This window comes from Typopeltis vanoorti, chromosome 4, assembly GCF_054136105.1.
Source record: "Typopeltis vanoorti isolate ZY-2024b chromosome 4, IOZ_Tvanoo_1.0, whole genome shotgun sequence".
Taxonomy (NCBI): domain Eukaryota; kingdom Metazoa; phylum Arthropoda; class Arachnida; order Uropygi; family Thelyphonidae; genus Typopeltis; species Typopeltis vanoorti.
The window spans coordinates 62,470,112-62,492,604 of NC_143552.1; the positions used below are offsets into that span (position 1 = coordinate 62,470,112).

At 34.4% G+C, this 22,493-nt stretch overlaps 1 protein-coding gene across 2 annotated transcripts in view; it reads left to right on the forward strand.

Annotated features, from left to right (window-relative positions):
• Mtpbeta (mitochondrial trifunctional protein beta subunit) overlaps positions 1–22,493 on the forward strand; it is a 241,179-nt gene that overhangs the window by 128,828 nt on the left and 89,858 nt on the right. For both annotated transcript variants that reach the window (XM_090391842.1, XM_090391841.1), the window contains exon 9: positions 11,322–11,446. In XM_090391842.1, the coding sequence (XP_090247968.1) occupies positions 11,322–11,446 (125 nt within the window). The remainder of the gene's footprint in view (positions 1–11,321; positions 11,447–22,493) is intronic.

Consider the following 22,493-nt stretch of genomic DNA (forward strand, 5'->3'; position numbering starts at 1 on the left):
CAGTAGTGATTCGCATATTCATGGAATTTCTTATTACAGTATGTTCAATTTATTCAGTTTACCACCGAGTGCTGAGTTAAATGAAATCAATCTTGATAACCTTATCTTGTAACTGCCCCAATTATCAAAAATTATAATTGGGGCTGTTGACTAATTTTGGCTGAAGTGATATGTTCTGTTTGTGAATCTTGGGCAAACCATAAATTCTTTGAGGAACGAGCATGGTAAGGAAGTAGTTTGTGAAGATATTGACATCCCAGTTATCATCTAGTCAAGAAACTGTCTACACTCAAGCAGTTCGTAGATTATTCACCTCCTTTATTAAAAACACAGAACACTTTGTAAACAAAATTAAGGACGTCACTCTTGAAAAAAGTGATTTATGAGTCAGTTTTTTTTGACATCTGCTCTCTTTGTAAATGTCCCAATCAACGACACAATTCTCCTTTGCCAGTGTACTATGTTCTGGCTAAAATGTGTGGCAAAAATTTTTATGTGGACGCTTTTGAGCCACATGCTCTAGATTCTTTTACTTTAAAACCCAAAGTCTGGCTTAGATATGTTGACTGTTTTGTTATCTGGTCCCATGGCTACCACATTAGACACTTTCCTCAATTCCCTCAACAAGCAATACAAGCATATACAATTCACAACTGAAATTTAAAATCAGAATACACATTTTCTTTTCTTGATACATTTGTCACATGTGTTTCCTTCACTGTTTACCATAAGCCTATACATAATGGCCAATTACGCATATCCTCTTACAGCCATCCAACACAAAAACTAGATGTTATTAGCACACTTGAAAAACAGGACGTTAAAGATTTGCTCCAGTGAGCAAGCACTTAAACAAGAATTAAAAGTTATCAGCAATACTTTCCTAGAAAATGGCTGCAGCAAAAATACTGTCAACAAAATTCTTCACAAGACTGCACTTCAAAATAAACTAGATTACAATAAAACTGTAGCTATTCCATACATTAAAGGGATATCAGATAAACCACCTGATATTGGTTCTGCTCACACATTATTTAATAATGTGTGAGCAGAGCAATGTCAAGTTTTTGAATCATCTTCATTTTTAATGATTATGCTGACACTATGATTTTCTTCAGGGACTATACTATCTCTGATCTCTAGCTTTAATTAAATATTTTATTCCAAGTCAACTTTCAGATCCCAGAGTTGAAACTGAATTCAGTACTCTCTTGTATACTGCAGTTGATGTTTTGGTAATTTCTCACTTGTTCCTTATAAATTTCATTGAAATTCCCAGTATATCATCTTAATTTATTTTGTTATCTATTTCCATATTTAATTTCCCATCTTTATTAAAATTGCCCTGTAAACAAGATACACAATTCCTATCTGAAAAAATGAACATAAACAGTACATTAAATTTAATAACTATTGTAAATCTTGCCTTTCTGATCATGCTCTGAATACTCTACATAGCATTTAGTGCAGAGGTACCTGTCGTTTACAACACACCAAAACTTGGTATGAGCATTTAAATTTAAGGAGGCCTGTGAAATTTTTGTCAACCACCCTAATCTTAACAATAATGGTGGTCTAAAAAAATCCCAAGAATATGGATGGCACATATTCTACCCACATAACCTTTTGTTCTAAGAGTTAAATTATAATTAGGACTGTTGTAATCTAGGATCTTAGCTTTAATATAACAAACACGTTAAATTATTGATTAGGCTACCAATTTTGCTGTGTTAAAAAGTATTTATATGAATTTGTTCTCTGATGATGTTATAAATAGGATATATCTGTGACATAGTATTTTCAGTAGAGGTCAGGTTACGAAAAAGCCAATTCCTAACACTGTTGTAGTCTTCATAATTTAGGGAAACGAATACTGATCATCGTAATACACTAAAGGAAAGGATAGATTGCATCATGATTGCTTAGTGCTTCAACTGAAAGGCTTACAGGTTTTATATATTTTAAACAGTTTGTGAATAGTCATACTTTCTAATATATCCCATTGTTTTGTAGTCCAAAATGACTTGTAAGTATTTTTCCACTCTTCATTTCTTTTTATGAAAAGAATTTTATTATTATTATTATTACGTGGGCACCTCCATGGAGTCTGAAAACTCATCGCAGGAGACCCAATATATCCACACAATCTATCATACCTCTCCTTGAACCCATTAACAGAAAAAGCTCTCACAATGATTTAGGCAACCCATTCCACTCATTCACCACTCTCCAAGCAAAAAGTCTAGTTCTCACACTCCTACTGACCACACCTTTATGCAACTTCCAGGGATGACCCCTTGTTCTGGTCCCTCTAGCGAAGTGCTGAAACATTTGCCCTGCATCTATCCTATAAAATCGTTTAAGCAACTTAAATGTTTCTGTCATATCCCCTCTTTTTCTCCTATCAACCAACTTCTGCATTCCACATCTCTTCAATCTATCCTCATAGGGAACATTTCTTGTGGGAGAATCTTCTTTTTTTCAGCTTCATTTCCATTCAAGTGGAGTTGCTGCAGTGGATCAATCTTCTCCAGTCAGTTCTGTCTAAGGCCATGTTGTCCTCTTAATTCTTTTGCTTCATGGCTTCTTTTCCAACACTTTTCTTCCCAAATAGCTTTTGTTTCCCTGCATAACATGACCAAACCACCTCAGCCTTGATTGCTAAATCTTCCCAGATACTTAGTTTACCTTCATTGACCCCTGGATCAGTCAATTTTTGATCTTGTCCAATTTTATTATAGCACTTGCAAGTTTCAGCATTCTCATTTCAACTAAATCCTTTCTTTTCTCCCATCTCTTGGTCACCTTTCAGGTCTCGCTGCCTACTGGCACTTGTCGGAGAATATTTAAACAAATGAACAATTTTTCCTTATACTGAATATTGAAGATGAAACAGCATCCAGTAAAGTATATTCTACATTATCAGAATGTAATTTGTTGTGTTGTTTCATCATTGTATTTATAACATCATCGTTGTAACTTTTGCTTACCTTTGCTTCTATCATTGCTGTCTTTTGATTTTTTGACATACAACTCTTTTATCACAGCAAGATGATATACATGGTTGCAAAATAACTTATAGAAACTTGATAACTTTTCAGATTTTTTCATAACTGCAGTACGATTACTGGTACTTGCAGTTATATCTGTTTCAAAACAGATGTTGAAGGACACCAGTCTTTCTTTAACTAAAGAATTGTTTACCTCATGCAGTTTAATTAGAAGCACAAGTCTTTACCAGCAAAAAACAGTTTCTTTTACTGCTTTATAAGCAAAAAAATGTATCATAGTAGAGCTCTTCATTAATGCCACTTTAAAGTTTCAAATTTGTCTAATTCCATCACTTCTTTCAGAGGAAAAAAATTCATCAGTATCACCAGTGTCCTTGAGACAGAAGATACTTTTCATTTTAGTTCCTTTGAACATTGAAATAGAATATCTATTTAATATCTCCATTTGTTATTGTTCATTTGTTTATAATATCAATGCATCAGAGTTGAGATTCACTTTGCTAAAATTCCTTTTCTGAATTGCCCATTTTATGCATTGCAACTGCCGTTTACAAAAACTTTCTAAATCAAAATTCTCTGGTTCTCATTTGCAAATATTCTTTCTCTTGTTTTCTTCTTTACCCCAGTACCGAATTCTCTCTCTTGGCTGTTATTCTCCCATTACTCTCCTCAGTGAACATGCACACTTGTTATTCATTTGTTGACAGTATCAATTTATCAGTGATAGGATTAGTTTTTGCAAAAAATTCTTTCTGAAATTGTCCATTTAATGCATTCCAACTGTCAAGTTTTACAAAATCTTAAAACAAAATTCTTTGGTCTTCATTCTCAAACTTCCTCCTCCTTGTTTATCTCATTACCTTGAATACAGAATGCACTTTCTGTCAGCTATTAATCTTCTCTATGAGCATGTGTGCACTTGCTATTCACTTGTTAACAGTATCAATTAAAAAAAAAAAGACATGCTACAGATCTCCTTAAAATAAGCACATGGCCATATTTGCAAGACACCCAAGAAAAAATTCACAGAACCAAGAAGTGTCTGACAGGATTCATTGTTGCAAACCTTTTTTGAGATCTCCAATTTAATGCATTGCAGCTGTCAAGTTTTACAAAAAGTTTTTAAAATAAAGTTCTCTGGTCTTTATTCTCAAACTTCCTCTTGTTTCTCTCTTCACCCTGGGTACAGAATGCTCTCTCTCTCTCAGTCAGCTTTCAGTCTCCTTGGTGATCTTGTGTGCACGTATTATTCATTTGTTGACAGCATCAATTGAAGCAAAAAAAAAAAATGTATCACTGATCTCCCTAAAAATAAATACTTACATGGCCAATATTTGTGAGACACTGAATAAAAAATTGACAGGACCAAGAAGTGTCAATGATAGGATTCACTTTGCAAAAATTCCTTTTCAGAATTCCTGCTCATTTAATGCATTTCAACTGTCTAGTTTTACAAAATATCCTAAAACGAAATAAATTATTACTTCTTTTTACTTTACATAAAACAATATTTTCTAGTCTTCATTCTCAAACTTCCTCCCCCTTGTTTCTCTCATCACCCCATCCACTGAATGCACTCTCTCTCTCTCTCTCTCTCTCTCTCTCTCTCTCTCTCTCTGTGTCATCTGTAATTTTTCTTGGTACTTGTTCAATTAAGTGGCAAGTGAGAAGCTAGTAATGGCTTCCACATTGTTGTTAGCAAAACGAGATTGTCTGAAGGATGAACAACAGGTATCATTTACATTTAACAATTGTTAATTAGAATAAAGAAACATTGAAAATGTTACATTTCAGCTATCTTGTAAGTATAATTATTCTCAAATAATTTGCATTTTTTTTTTTTTAAACATAAATATCAATATTTATGGTACATGGTAAGTGCAATTGTGTTAGGTTACAAAGCTGAAACTAATAAAAATTCCACTGTGCAGAAGCAAATGTAAAAAAGATTCATAATTGTAAATTGTGATAATTTTTACACCTACATGCTCTATTTTTTTCTATGCCTACATCATGTTAAAGTAAATGTAATATGTAAAAGTTGTCAGTAAGTTCTAAAATTTGTAGTCAGCCTGTATGGTGTGTATGGCACAAAATAAACATTTTGAAAAGGAATTATAGGGTTCTTCTCATACATCTAGTCACCATGTACACCAGTTATATATGATAAACAAAATCTCTTGAACTGGACAACAGATGCCAGAAAGAAATTAAAATTGACCAATGTATAATAAAAGTTAAGTTTTATTTTTTTATATCTTTATAATCTTTATAAAGCCTTTATAAAGATTATAATGTGAAGGGAAATATTCAGTTGCTTGCTGATGATGCAAAGTTGGGTAGGATAATAGTTAATCAAGATGATGCAGTTAGGGCAGATTCAGACGATATGTGTGTGTGTGAAGGAACCCATGAAGCAAGTGAGTGTGAGAATGAATAAAAAATGCAGAATCTAGTCTCTCAGACAACTATATCAAATGGGATAGTCAATTCAGAATGTAAAGGTGGTTGGGAGCCTTAAGGGGATGCTATAGTTTCTATATACTAATGCTAGAAGCATTAGGATTAAGAGAGAAGAGTTTTTGGCATTAGTGAGACTTGGCTAACAGCAGATAACTTGTTACAGGGATATAATAGGATAGATTTAGTGTTTTCAGGGAGTAAACAGGACAGGGGTGCTTCTGATGATAGCAGATGAATTGCAGCCAACAAGATTAGGAGTTAGTCAGGCAGATAGGAGTTCTTTTAAGTCAATCTGGTATGAGATCCAGGCCAATAGGACAAAATATAAAATTGGTTGCTGCTATAGGCCAGGATGCCAGGGATGACGTGGAAGATATGCACCAGCAGATTAGTACAATGAATGTAAGTCGAGTAATTATTATGGGAGGACTTCAACTTTGGACACACACAGATTGGAAGGAAGAAAGATCACATAACAGGAAGGAAATGGAATTTATACACTTACTGAGAGATAATTACTTGCAGATTGTGATGAACGGACTTGGGTATGGGAGTGTTGAATCTTATTATAGGGTCAGAAGACCTATCCATTACTAACGTGGTTACATTGTCTCCAATCGGGGAAAATTATAATGTGGTCTTGACTTGGGAGGTAACAAAACATCTGGAAATTCCAGTTAAGAATGGATATATGTGGAACTATAAGGCAGGTGATTATGATACACTTAGGAGGCAGCTTGAACCAGTACTATGATGTAAAGATCTCCAAGAGAAGGATGTATACAGTACATGGGGATAGTCAAGGGATATCTGAAGGAAGCAATATCACACTGTATACCCAAGGATAGGATGGTAAATCGAGTAAGAGTTAGATGGATGAGTACTATCATTAAGCATGAACTGTAAAAAAAGAAAATGTTGTGGAGGATATATAAGGAGAAAGATTACCAGCATGGTAGGGAAGGCAAAATCAGATTATGAGAAGAAATTAGCTAATCAGATGAGAAGCATTAATTTAACTATTGTATTACTTAAGAAGAACCTTCTTAAGTGAAAAAAAAAGTGTTATCAGTGTATGAAATGGTAAGAAATGGAACACAGAGAAAGGATTGGCAGGAAACATACATACTGTATAGTATGCAAAATGGCAACATAGAAAACTACAAAATCAAGAAATAATATGTGATATTTAAGAAAGAAGAAAACTGGAAGAGTATAAAATTATTGGCATATATAGACAGATAAAATCCAGAATTAACATTTACATTTTAAAATATTATGTACAATGTTAAATTAATGCCTCTTACCTAAAATCTTCATATCTAACTAAATGTATGTGGTCAGTATCATTGAACTCAAAAAAACCTGAAAACTTTGGCAGTCACTCAACTTTAATTGGTCATGTATGGGTACAAAAAGGGAGGGCAGACAAGCTAACCTGCATTAATCAGCCCTCTGCACTGTGGACAGAGACATAACGATAACTGGCATAATTAATGCTGTTCTCTTAAAACTGTAAAGAAATACAGTATGGTATACAGCATTTCTTTAATTAGAAGTTTAATTAAAAGTTGTGAATTGTGTATGGATAAAAATACATTTTATGATTGACTGTTGTATGATGACAACCATACAGACTTTATTTTACTTTGCCATACACATGCATAATTTTATTTGTGTGGCAGAACAATTCTTCAAATGTGTACTCTTGTATTTGGACTCTTGATATGCATATAGTATAAGCAAATGAAGAAATTTATCTATGAACATATCTTCATAAAGAAGATATTGTAAAAAAATAAATAAATAAAATAAATTTCTGTATATTGCTAATGTACGTTAGATATTGTGCTGATAGTTTGGGTCTCCCATGATGAGTCTTGGTCATGCTGTTAGCTGCTTGCTGTGGTGGTAGTAGTAGACCATCTGGTATAGAAACTAATGAGTACTATGGTATTATCTTACCAGTGACGTTCACCATTGAAAAAAAATCTTAAAAGAATATGCCTTTTAAGACCCTTCAGCTGTACTTACTTCAGTGAAAATAAGTTTAAGTGATCAGAATTATCTAGCATTCAAGCATAAGGCATTTCAAGATAACTCAGTTTCACATTTCAGGAATATAATATATTAATCAAATGCCAGATTGTTAGAAATAAAAGAACTTCAATCTGATACTTAAGAAAATAGCACCATAATATTACAAGAAACATTCAGAACTAAATATTCGTGAAATTCTAAAGTTAAAATATAAAGTGTTTAGTACTGTAAATTTATTAAAAGTAGACTCAAAATTAGCTAAAATAAAACTATTCTGCAGACAATGTTCAATTTGTACACTGTGGCAACATAAAGCTGAGATCCACCTTCAGTAGACTCTGTCATTTGCAACTAATTCGTCCCTCTCCAGCGCTCCTATGTAGCCATATATTTTTTTTATCAAAAGTATCTTTGGAATTTCACTTCTGTATGTTCTCAGTGCATGACTACTTCATTTCCATTTGTGTCTTTTTATTCACTAGCAACATTTTTTCGCTTTATCTGCTTATATAATTCATCCTTTGTGGTCAAAAATTTTTATTATTTTATGCAAATACATTGTTTGAAAACTATTTAATTTGCAGCCAAATGTAGAAACTTAGAAAGTTGCAAAACTTGCTAGTGAGCTCATGAGAATATAACTTTTGGCACTGGAGTTGCCTTGGTCTGGTTTAATTGCACTTTTTAAAAACATAATGGATATCAATTTAATGTGAAGTTATGCAATTTGGGATACAAAGATTACAAGCTGTATACCACATTGAGGGTACTGTACTGAAGGCATGGATTTGGAGTGGTAGTATCAATAGAGAGGACTTTTAGCAGCCACATTGCTTAAGTAACCAGATACACAGAATTACTTGGTTATTGAAGAACACATTAACAAAGTGATAAGTGAGATATTATGCCATGATAGGACCAAATGCGGATTACTGTGCTCAGGTCTGGTTACTTGGGTTTCTTAGGGATGTTGAAGGATCCAAAGGCAAGTGACCAGGATGGTGAGTTGGCTTGTGGAATGCTCCCTTTGAGGATAAATTGAGGGTTTGTGGATTGCAAAAGATTGATAGACAAAAAAAAGGGGGGGGGGAGTTATGATAGAAACAAGTTACTTAAATGATTTTATTGGATTGATTAGGGGAAATGTTTCAAAACTTCACTATAGGAAGTAGAACAAGAGTTCATCTCTAGTAGTTGAGTGAGAATGCGGTTAGCAAAGGTGTCAGGACTAGATTTTTTGCTTGGAGAGTGGTGAATGAATGGAATGAGTTGCCTGAGTCAGTTGTGAATGCTTTGTCTGTTCTGTTAATGGATTCAAGGAGAGGTACATTAGATATTGTGTTGATAGTTTGGGTCTCTCATGATGAGTCTTAGGACTCCAGGGAGCTCCCATGTAATAATAATAATATTAAAGCTAATGTTAGTACTGAAGGTGGATCTTACAATAATATAACATTAAGAGCGACAAAAACGAATATTACTTTCAGAAAATTGACTAATATATGCATATATCTTCTTATTATTATTCCTCTTTTACCTTGCGGTGTCAAGGATTTTCTATTCACTTAACTGCTACCATATCGAGGATAAGGTGATTAGCCCTATCTCTGTATGTCCCATGTCTGTAAATGCATTTGTTCACAGCCCCATTTGTCTGTTCTGGGGAATGACAAACTTGAGTTTCCTGGTGAAAAAACCTCCTACCTCTGTATGAGACCGGCTAACTTACCTTTAGTCGAAAGAGACCAGATAAAGGTTCCTCACGTCACTAACAGGAATCGAACCCATATATATAGAGAGAGGGAGGGAGGGAGGGAGAGAGAGATTACCCAAGTATATTAGATTCTTATTATAGCAAATAGCACTGTAACCAGATCACTGACTATAACAAATTACAGAAAATTTCAAAGCCCTTTGAGTACAAATATTTTTGTACCCAAAGTTTGCTATAGTGAGTTCCTTTATATCAAAAGGAACTCACTATAGCAAACTGTCCACTTTCAACAGACTATTCTGGTTTGCTTTATTGAGAATCTACATGATAGAAATAAAATAACTCTTGCATAACATTGTGAAGGCACATTTATCATATATCGATCAGAGATATGGAAATGGAAAGTGCCATAGAAACAAGAAGTTTAAAGATTAAAGTTTAGTTAAAGGTTTGCAATCAGATTGTTTGTCTAAAATATTAAAAATATTTTGATCACAAAGTATGTCAAATGATGTGTATATAAACTCATACAGAAAAAAAGAATCATCGGTGAAATAAGAAGGTGCAGGTAGAAGAATATTGGCTGTATATAGAGAATGGACAGAGAAGAAATTCCAAAGTTAGCTTTGATATGGATTCCAGAAGTAAAAAGCTAAGAAAAAGGACTGCCTAAGCCAACTTGGAGAAAAATGAAACAAAAGAAAAAAAATGGTAATTAGATGAGAAGGAAGGAAGGGAGAGAGAGAGAGAGAGAAAAAAAAATTTAGAGAATTGGTTGCAAAAGACAGTGGGAACTGAAACAGTGGATCAGTGTTATATGCCACATGGTATGTGGCATATAAGACTGAGGCAACAAATTCTAAATTGTTCTTGAATAACAATCATGCAGATTTTAAGTCCTCCTGCTCTCATTAGGCTGACTGATGTAGCTTTGCTGTTCATCACTTTGTGTTCCCTCTCTCCTTGTAATTGGACATAATTATAAAGCTGAATGACTGCTGAAGATTTAAGTTATTTTTTGTTCTAATGGAAAGAAACTATCCATATATAAATTAAGATAAGATTTCAAGTAAATAACATCAATAATTTCATACATCCATATAAATGACATTTATAATTTCATACTTTTCTAGTTGTCTTCATTCATGTACTTCCCATTATTGTTGGAATTTAATTTTTCATACTGTTTTTGTGTGCTTTTTATATGGTTCTTGTTATTCCTTTGCTTTGTTTTCTACTATTTCATTTTTATACTCACTTCAGTTAGTTTTCTCCTGAAATTTATTAATCTTCTGGAGATCATATTGTCTTGGCTATAAAATATTTTATATTTATATAGCCCTTTTCAAGTAGCAGTGTGCGTTTGTTAAATTGTGTTGGTCAGAATTCTGTATGCTATTGTATACTAGTTTAAATTGATTGTACTTTACCTTTTTTGAGAGCTAATAGAATTTAGATGTTACAAACATGTGAGTTTGAATTTGGTTTACATTTTTGTCACTGAAGTCAAAAGCAAAGATTAGTATTAGAATTAAAATTGGATTCTTTTTACTGAAATAATACAATATTAAATGTCAAATAGTGAGGAGGAAAAAAAATCTGGTTTAATCCTTAGTTGTTCGAAGTTTAAGATACTTTGAATAGCTAAGAACTAAAGATGGGAGGGGTGGGGGGAATGATCCCAGCAGAACTTCTAAAGCTTGGTATGAGATTCCAACTGAATGCTGTAGAAAAGTGAATAGCCTTTTTTTCCTCACTAAATTTACTTTTCAAACATTGTGCTATAGACAGACTATTTCTCTGGTCTCTACAGGTTTGCTGTATTCAACATCTGCTGTATTATAGAGGCATGCACCTCTCTAGCGAAGAATCTAGTTTTACGTCCGTGCTAACTCATCCTTTATGTGACTTTCATTAGTGTCTCCATATTCTTCTGTTTTCCTCATTCTTTTGTTTGTATCTCCTCTTCCCACTTTCCAGTGTTTAAATGGGTAAAGGCAAATGAATGTTTTTTTTTTCTTCCCCTGTGAATTGATTTTTCTGTTAATCAAAATTAAAACAAAACAAAACTTAATATTAATCCTTTATTTTAGGTCAGAATTCACCTATTACTAGAGACAATGGCATACGAGTGTCTTCCATGGAACAGATGGCTAAATTAAAGCCGGCCTTTGTGCGTCCTTATGGCACAATTACAGCTGCAAATGCATCATTTTTGGTGAGTAAAATTTTGCTTACCAGTGACCGTGATTTATGCTCTTAGTCTGTTTTGCTTTTTATTACAAGATCGTTTGATATATTATCTTCTTTTGTATGGTGTTGGTTTAATTAGAAGACCCAGTTCACATGAAGCATGAACTCTGAATTTTATAAAATCCTGGTTTTTTAGTGGTGGATTAAAGTGGTTTAGGATGATATAAAAATCTTGATCTTGCATGGCATGATGTATGCTACTTACATAATGTTGCTAAAGTATTTCAGAACTTTTGTCAGTTATATGTTGGATATTATTATTATTATTATTATTTGACACCTCCAGGGAGTCCAAAGACTCATCGAGGGAGAGTATGCCAACAGCATCAACCGATTGGACCTCTTCCAACTACTAACCGCACTCCAACTTACTTAACTGAGCCATTAGTAGCAGGATATAACGAAGAGTTACCACACCTTTGTATTCTTGCTTATTTGTCATTGTCTAGTGAGGTTTTTGCAAGATCTTGTTGGTTGTCTTTAGCTTTATCCATTTTGAAATAGAGTATGGCTGAGATATTTAATTTCTTGATTCCTCTTTGTGTTTGCTAGAGATGAAGTATGCTTTTGTCTCTTAGCATCAGTGTCAAGTTGAGTTCTTTCATTCTTCCATAGAACCTGTCAGATGAAGAATAGATCATCTGCATAATGTGACTACATTTTTTAATGGTTGTTTCCTATGGTTCTATCCCCCCCCACACACACACCCAAAGGATTCTCTAAATAAATTGGCTAGATGTGAAGAGAGATTATCTCATAAAAAGGCTCTGTTTTTCTAATGGTATTTTCTGCGTAATGTTTGAACAGTAGGATATGGTTTGATGGAAAAAGATTTGAAGCAATTCTAAAGTTTCTTCTCTGTGATCATTTATAAATAAATGTATGACATCTAGGCTTGTATTAAGCTATGATGATTTATTACTGTTTTTCATTTTTAATGAATTTTTTTTTTAATATAAGATTGTTTTGATGATGGTCAGACAACCGAAACGGCTCACACCCCGTTAATGCTCTCCGCTACCCCAGTTTTCCCATAAAACCCTTCCTCTTCCCCAAAGAAGTGCCCTTAAGCATAATAATATATATATATATATATTTATATATATTATTTTAGAAAAAAAAACTCGGGTTTTCAAAATTATTCTTTCTGCCTTGCATCAAACACTCCCCCACACGTTCCCCCCCTTTTTTTTTTAACAGCCTAACAGCAGAAATATGGAGAATGAAGTCATCCTAGCATCTAAACAAGGTATGTACAAAATTTTCTTCCTCAATTATTCTGCTATATTTTCCTTTAAAATACACTTATAATGCCCTAAAAAGAGTAAAAAAGCCAATGTATTTGAAATAAGGGAACTCCTAAACAAAAACAGGCTATAAAAGCAGTAAAAGTAATAGTTTCAAGAGGAGTAACATGGGAATTTTCCCAGAAATAATACCAATATAAGATTGTTTTTCCTGTATGCTGTGATATTAACAATGACAGATGTTTGAAAGATTGGGCATGGGTGAATTTCTGGCATCTACAATAAGTCTCAAAGATCTTCAACTTTATGTATCTTTGAGGCTCCATAAATTCTTGGGACTAATGGATGTTTGAAAGCAAAAGTTCCCCCCCCCCCCCGCTCCAGGCAGTCTGTTGATCAAATTATTGGTCTTTTCATTTCATGTGTGCTGTATTGATCTGCATTGGATCTGAGTTTATCAAGCTGTAGGTTTTATTAAGGCTAAATTATAAGCTCTATTCTCAATAAATGTATATTCTACCAATGCACAGAAGCTGTCATTTTCAGATAATGCATTTCTGCAACTAGATTTGAATTATCCACAACTGAGTTCTGCACATTTATGCTACATTCTGAATTGGCATCTGCAGACTTACTGTCATTTAAGAAAGCTTTATTTGTTTCTCTAAGGAAGAAAAATAAATAAGGAAAGAAATTCTACAAGCAGTTATGTTAAAAAAAGAGAAGCTAGACAAACACTTATCCCACAGCAAAGTCATATTTAGGCTTTCTTCACTGACCTTAACACATGCAGCATTAAATATATTATCTAAGGGGTTTTCATTTTCCTTTAACCCCACATCTTTAAAGTGGACATTATAATTAATGCAAAAAATTGTGAAAATTAACAAAAACAAAAACTACAGACCCAATCTACACTTAAAGAAACTCTAGGACTGCTTCAAAATCTTTTGTCTGCTAGATACCATCCTAGTGTTTAGAATTCCATAGAAAACATTTTCTTCCAGTTTCAACAACCTTTATTGGTAAAAACTGGAAGGAAATGTCTAGTGGGGAAAATTTTTTTTTACCTCTAGACACCATCTTGTTCAAAAGTGCATAGAAAACATTATAATAATAATTATAATAATTATTATTACCAACGCCAAACTTCTATGGAATCAAGACTCATCATAGGAGGCACACACAGTGCCCATCATACTGCTTTAAATTCATTCAGTGTGCTGTATGTCCACAGTTGCAAGACTTTTTGACACTTCTGTGCATGTCAGAAAGAGGAGAATCTATTCCGATATTAGGGTAATCAATGCGTTTCGTGGGATGAGTGTTTATTACTATACAACGGAAAATTAACTTTTCTTTTATGAAAATTCTGGTTCTCAAAATGGTAACTATTTTGTTTGTACAATAGTTGGAAAAATGTACGTATAAAGCACGTGATTTTGCATGTTGATGACCAATTCGTACATCCTTTATTTCTTTCTCCTCTTCAGCATGAATTGACTATACTTAGCACATTGTCAGCCCCAGTTCTATGAAGTGTGGACAAACAATATCTGCATTCACTACAATATCAGGCAATGCATTCTATTCACCCACCACTCTCCATGCAACCTGCTCACACCCTCCTTATACAGCTTACAGGTTTGTCTTCTTGTTCTCTCCCCCTTCTACCATGCTATGAAATATTTCTAACAAATTGACCTATTAACATCCCCTTACCAGCTTCAAGGTCTCAGTGATATCTCCCTCTCCAACTATTCAAAAGGTTTTGCAAATTGCATTCCATCAATCTGTCTTCATATAATCCATACAATGCCTTATACAATGGGAAAGAAACCTTTTATTTCTACACATTAAGGTCCTCCATATCATTGTCATTATCCAATGTGACAACCTCACAACTTATACAATGTGACCTCTGAACTTCAAATCCTTGTTCAGCACCACTGCAAGGTCTCTTATCTCCTCTACCTCCTCCAAAATTTTCCCATGAAGTGTATACTTTGCATTGCATTGTTGCCTACCAAATTTCAGAACCTTACACTTTGCAACATTGAATTGACAGTTCCATACTGTAGCCAACTCATAAAATCTATTCAAGTCCTGTAAGATCACAATATCTGCTTGATCCTCGTCACTCTCCACAGTTTTGCATCATCTGCAAACAATTATATATCACCAGTCTATCCCAATATTATTAATATGCCAACGTGGTTAGCATATCCGCTCTCCACCCAAAAGGCTGTGGGTTTGAATCTCGCCCTGGGCATAGATGTTTGTGGTTGTCATTGAAAATACTAGTGGTGGTGATGGTGGGCAATAGGTGGTGTTAGTGTAGATGATGATGGTAGCTGCAGTTCGTAGTAGTTGGTGGAGACAGAGTTGTAGAGTAGTTGCCCTCCTTTGATGAGTCTTTGGACTCCCTGGAGGCATCATGTAATAATAATAATATACAAATCAAATAGCATTGGTTCCAAAACAGATTCTTATAGTTAGTAACATTCCTCTTTCTATACAAAATTAATAACGGAAAAAACTCGCGTATAAAGATTATTTAATAGTATAATTTTCGCCTGTGTGTCACAGGCATCTTCAGAACATTAAGCTCAAATTAAACAATATCTGACAATTCCAAAAAGCACCACCTAAGTAGCTGGTGTAAGATAACTAAAAAGGTCAATAAATTTCCTTAAAAAAAAAAAAATCAATACAATAAAAAGTTAGGAAAGATTAGCTGATTTGTAAAGTACTATCTCCCATAAAAGAGATAGACGTCAGCCGTCAGATCTGTTTAGTTAGGAGAATGAAATAGAGTTTCACATGTTTCTTTATAAAGGCGTTCCATGAGGAACTGAACTTTTGTGAAGAACTCTCGTCTTTCTCCAATGAACTCTGTGTCTAGTGAAGATGGCATGTTCTGCAAGTCCAGACTTTTCAGGTTTAAAGTATTCAATATAAGATTGGTGTTCTTCTAGCTGAATAGAGGCAGATCTTCCTGTTTGTCCGAAATAAGATAATCCACAAGAGCACGGAATCTGGTAGACACCTGGATGATTAAGATGTGGAAGCTTGTCCTTAGGAGAAGTGAGAAAGGTGGAGATTTTTCTAAACTGTCAAAAGGCAACAAAAATATTCAGTGGTTTTAAAACTTTTGCTATACGTTCACTGATGCCTTGTACATAAGGGATAGGAATGTGTGTTATTTCTTCTGTGTTTGAAGAGGAAGACATATTAAAACTACTCAAAGTCCTTTTAATGAAGCAATTCTTATAACCATTGGATAGAAAGGAAGAAGTTATATATTGTAGTTCTTTCTGTAAAAGATCGTCTGAAGAACAAAAGGAGTGGGCCCGATGAACCAGTGTTTTAATAGTTCCTGCCTTTTGACTGGACGGTGATGAGATTCCGCATGGATATAATGGCCTGTATGAGTCTTCTTTCTATAAACTGAGAAATGTAGGCTACCATCTGGTTGGCGAAGAATTAGAAGATCTAAAAAGGCTAACTGCTTATTTGATTCTACTTCTAGGGTAAACTTGATCCTAGGATGAAGTGCATTTAACTTAGTGAGAAATTGTTGAAGTTCATCTGAAGAGCCATACCATACAGCAAAAATGCCATCGACATATCTGAACCAATGAGTAGGTCTGGGAGAAATTTTGTCAAAGATATGTTGTTCAAAATGTTCCAAAAAGAAATTGGAGATAGCAGGAGAAAGAGATTGCCCATTGCTGTTCCTTCAATTTGTTGATATAACTCATTTTTTAAGGAAAAATAACCAGAATGTATTACAAAATCAAATACGTTTACAATGTCTGAAGGAAATTCCTGTTGTAGTAATTCAATGCTTTCAGAAAGAGGCACATTTGTAAATAAAGAATCTAAACTGATCATGATATCAGAAACATTCAAATGAAGATCTGAAATTTTATTTTTCAAATCCAAAGTATTTTTTATATAAGTGTCAGTTCTTCTAGTTGAAGAGGAGAGTAAATTTGATAAAAATTTTGAGATTTTGTAAGTGGGGCAATCTATACAATCTATCTATGACTGGTCTTAACGGAATGCCTGGTTTATGAACTATTTTTGGAAGATCATACAATCTAGGTGGACGACCGAAGAAGTTTTTTCTTTTGATCTTCATTCCATGTAGATACATTATCTATAAGAGAATTAAGTCTCTTCAATTGACTCCAGGTAGGATCCGATGTAAGAGGCCTATAGGTTGAACAGTCGCGAAGTAAAAGAGACATTTTTCTCTCATATTCCTTCCTATCTTGAATCACTACAGCCTTCCCCTTATCAGCTTTCGTAATAATTAAATTATTGTTATTCTTCAGTGATTATTGTTATTTTTCCTTTGCGACTGTTCAACTTATAGGCCTCTTACATCGGATCCTACCCAGAGTCAATTGAAGAGACTTAATTCTCTTATAGATAATGTATCTACATGGAATGAAGATCAAAAGAAAAAATTTAAAACCTTCTTTGGTTGTCCACCGAGATTGTATGGTCTTCCAAAAGTTCATAAACCAGGCAATCCTAGTATTGATTTTTTTTAGGAAATTTATTGACCTTTTTAATTATCTTACACTAGCTACTTAGGTGATGATTTTTGGAATTGTCAGTTATTGTTTAATTTGAGTTTAATGTACTGAAGATGCCTGCGACACACAGGTGAAAATTATACTATTAAATAATCTTTGTACGCAAGTTTTTTCCGTTATTAATTTTGTATCGATATGTCTACTCACAGTATACCTCTTTTAAAACTTTTTCCTCTTTCTGGATATTGCATCTCCATTCACAAATTGCTGATACCTATCCAACTCAATAGTCTATTATCCCATCCCATCTGCTTCAGTTTAGTGACCAACTTATTATGTGTCAATCCATCAAAAGCCTTTGCAAGATATAAGTACACTACTATGTATGCATCTTCCTTGTCCAATACATTCGTAACCTTCTACACCTTGTATTCATCAAGGTGACAAATACAAGGTGTAGAAGAATGCCACTGTTATCAACCCACTTTGGTATTCTATCTCTCACCAGCCTCTCCAGTAACTTAACGACCATCCCAGATATTGAGATTGGCCTATAATTTGTAGCCTTAACTTATCATCACCTTTGAAGTGGAATGATTTTGCCTTCCTTCCACTCCTTTTCGACTTGTGCTGTTGCAAGACTCATATTAAATAGTTAGCGCAATGCTGATGTCAATTCCCTGTAACATTTCTTTAAGATATATAGTGGTATTTGTTGAGTCCTATTGCCTTATTGACATCTAATCTTAACATCTTGACAGCTTAACTCTTCATACCTCTTGCTTGCTTACCATTAAGCCTTCTCTCATTTCTTTTTCTACACTTGATCTTATAGGACTTGAATAGATTTTATGAGTTGGCTACAGTATGGAACTGTAAATTCAATGTTGCAAAGTGTAAGCTTCTGATTTCACACTAAGGATGAAACACCCTGATGAACTGTCCACTGAATACCTTGACTGTGTCCTGCAGCAGTTACCAATCTCCCACTTTCATCCATTAACATCAATTTATCATAATCATTCTTCATTCTACTTTGCCACATATTGGGAAAAAACTCATTACGTTTTTCTTGGCCTGATTTGCTAATTTTTACTCGTACTGCACTTTTGTTGTTACTCTCCTATCCTGCTCTTTGTACTCCTCATGCAACTGATTATTACCATTATTTTTTTTGTGCTGTCTCCAAATTGCTTTCTTTTTCCTTCTTCCAGATTTCATTCTTAATCCCCTCATTCATCCATTTTACACCTACTTTATTTGGCCTTTTGACATTCAAAATATATTTGCACATTGATGCTATTATGTATTTTTATTTTATTTTTTTTGTCATTTCCCAAGCAGCATTTATTTCCTTCCTTCCTTACTGCAACTCCTTCTTCCATGCTATAGCTCCAAGTTGTCTCCTAAGTTTGTCATAATTACTAACTTTGTACTTCCACGTATGTACCCTTTGGCTAGTCATAACCCAGGTGATCAATCATGATCCCTCTCACCATCTGGAGGGAAGTGCAAAATCCTCGTATGCCCTCCTTTGCATGCTGCCTGAAAAAAAAAGCTGTCTATAGAAATTGAGAAATTCATTTTCCTTATTCCCAAAGGCTATCTTTCCATTTCAATTGATACTGCCATAATTAAAATCACTCATAATAATCACCTTTTCCTTGTTCATTAACTCAAGTTGCTTATACTGTTCTTCATCACCTCCTTCCACATTCCCTTGCCTACAGTAACATCCAACTAAATATCTCTTCCTGTCAACCTCCACCTCACACTACACTGCTTTAAAACCATTGCCACTATTTCCCTCTTTCATATCTACCTTATGCAGACATAATTCCGCTATTATCATCAGCAGCACTCCCTTCTTTACGTTTCTATCCTCATGAAAAACACTGTACTCTTCCCATCAGAATATCATCTTTATTCAACCATGTTTCACTTATTCCATGATTTTTAGGTGAATAAATTCATTTAGTGAAACAATTTCTTCTCCCCTTATTTCCAGTACTCTTGGCATTTGTAAATAAACATGGCAGTTCACCTCTAGGTCTATAATCAGTCATACCCAAGCCATTTGGTAGTTGTGATTTCTCCACCACACCTGCCTTTGCCCAGTCACTTTTATTACCCTTTATCCCATATATCTGCCCATCCTCATCTACCCCACTTTATATGTCACTTTGGTATAATTCCATTTTTCCTTCAAGGAGATGATAAGACTAAAGCTTGGAATTATAGGCCAGTCTGCTCGTCTCTTGTTGTGGCCAAGGTGTTGGAGAAGCTAGTGAGGGCAAGGATTCAGAACTTGGTGGACAGCAATAGAATTCCCTTTTAACGAACAGCATTGATTTGTTAAAGGAAGATCATGTTTTAGCAATCTGCTTACTTATCATAAGAAGGTGACAATACGTTGGACAAGGGAGATTCATATACAGTAATATATTTAGATTTTGCAAAGGATTTAGATAGGTTGCCACAAGACAAACTAGTAGTTAAATTGGAACAGATGGGGTTGGATAGTAGATTAGTGCATTAGATTGGAGATTGGCTGTCTGATAGGTATCAACAGGTTGTGTATGAGGGAGTGATATTCCAGAAGAGGGAAGTCACTAGTAACGTGCCCCAGGGGCCTGTTTTAAGGCCATTGTTATTTAATATATTGGAAAGCACTTAAATGGTGATATACAGTTGTTTGCAGATGATGCAAAGTTGGGGAGAATTATGAGAAGTAGATCAGATGTAGCTTTGCAATAGGACCTAAATAGACTCTGAATGGGCAAGTGTATGGGGGAATGTCAGTTTAATGCTGCTGAGTGTAAGTTTTAAAATTTGGGAAGCAAAGATGGAATGGAGAATATAAGATTGGTGGGGATATTTTGGAGGTGGTGGATGAGCTGTGAAGGACTTGGGGATTGTGGTGGATGGGGACTTGAAATTTTGTGGACATTTTGCTAAAATTGTGAAGACTACACAGCGGATTATGGAAATGATGTGTAGAAGTAAGGATGTTTTGATTCCATTGTATAAGACTTTGATCAAGCTTTGGTCACCAGGTTTTCAAAAGAATGATGAGATGTTGGACAGGATTTAGAGATGATTGACTAAGTTAGTTTCTGCTCTTTCTGGAATGTGAGGACAGATTGAGAGAATGCAAATTACGGAGGCTAGTGGATAGAAGGAAGTGGGGAGATATGATCAAGATGTATAAGTTAGTAAGGGGTAATTACCTCATAGAATATCTGGAGACAGGGGGAGAATGAGAGGAAACTGTGAGCAAGGGAGTGAGGAGTAGATTTTTTGCATGGAGATTGGTGGGTGATTGGAATTCATTGCCTGAGAGTGGTGAGTGCATTTAAGTCAAGTTATGATGAGCTGTGCATGAGAGAGTGGGACTTCTAATGATGAGTCTTTCGACTCCATGGAGGTCTGTTGATAATAATAATATTTGAATACTTGCTTAATATTCGGTGTTCTTATTCACATTACTTTGTTCACTTTGTTATTTTTATCCTTGAAAATGTCTCAGTCACTGTTAGTAACTGAACTTGGTTATCATTGATGGATTCTAGCTACCAACAGATTTTCAAAAAAATTAGAGCTAAAAACAATTGAACCTATTCCTCTAAAAAGGTACTATTGGATTTATGTTTATTTATTAATTTTAAAAATTAAGTTTATTCACGATTATTATAGGTATTATTTCTGGAAAAATTCCCATGTTACTCCTCTAAGTAAATATTATTTTTATGGTTATTTAGCCTATTTTTCTTTAGGAGTACTCCTTTTTTTATAATGTCATTGGCTTTTTATTCAAATTCTAGGGCATTACTGATGTTTTATATGGAGAGATATATGAAGAATATGTAGGAGGGAAAAATAGGAAGAATAAAAACCGGACATACCTTTGTGGGATGTTGCTGGCTGTCTTCTCTTTCATTGGCATCCCAGCGTATGGCAATGTACATTCATTGTTGAAAGAAGGAGAATTGTTGAAGAATTTCTGTGTTCACCTCCATTCCAAAGTATTCTCTGCCCACCTTTAATAATTTAAAAAAATATTGAAAAAACCCCTTGTTTCTCAAAAAAGTTCAAAACATTCGCATACCTCTTACCTCACCAATAATTCTCCCATATCTCTCAAACCTCACTTTTCCGACCTCCCCCTTCCGTTCAATCATACTTCCTTCCTTCAACAATGAATGTATATCGCCATATGGTATAAATATAAGAAGAAAAAAAATTAGGAAGGTTGTTAAAAAATTGCAGAGCTTACTTACCTGCAAATACTCAAAAGCCAGTGTAAATTTACGCCGTTACTCTAGTTAAAATTTGAGAAACGTATATGTGTGTGTATATCGATACTATTTTTGTGATAGAATATGGTGATGTATATATACTGCTGCTCAAAAGGTTAATGATTCCTATTGTTATGATGAAAATCAAACTAAGGTATTTTTCAATTAAAGGTTGCATGTTCTGTCATTCTCCCAAGTGTACTAGGGTGGGATGTGAGGATTCTTTATATGGTCTTTTTCAGTTAAAGGTGAGTCAGCTGGTCTCAAAATGGAGGTAAGAGAGGCTTTCTCTCCTAGAAACTATTGAGTTTTTCTCCTGCAGATTAGAAAAACTAGCCAGAGAGCACATGCAGTTAATTAATAGCGATGGCATATGGATTGTGTAGCCTACTGCAATGAGTCATGGGCTCCAGAAAAGTGTCATTTAATAATAATGATATTTACAATAACTGTTCTTGCATACAGACATGTATAAAGGATATAATCAGCTGTAACAGATATTCTCCATATGTGAACCAATGTCTGTAATAAATTTTATAGTTGTTCATAGAAATGCTCAAATATGTAATAAAAAGCAGTTACATTATTTGCAAATCAGTAGATTTCGGTTAATCGGGGCAGCTATTTATTTTGGACAAATATTGAAAAAGGGAAACAAATCGAGAATATAACCCAAAGTTGCTTTGATTATTTGTGCCACCTTGCTGTTTTATCGGGACAGTGGTTGTAGATGGTGCATATGTAATGAGTTGCATAGGGAGCGTTGCTGTCAGCACCCAGATACAGAGTAGAGAGGACGTGTATTTTGACAGTGCAATGATTCTAACATACAGTGACTGCTGGGTAGTGTGCTTTTGATTAAAACAGGTGACTAATAATTAAGGAATTGATAGCGTACACTAGAAATATAAATTAAA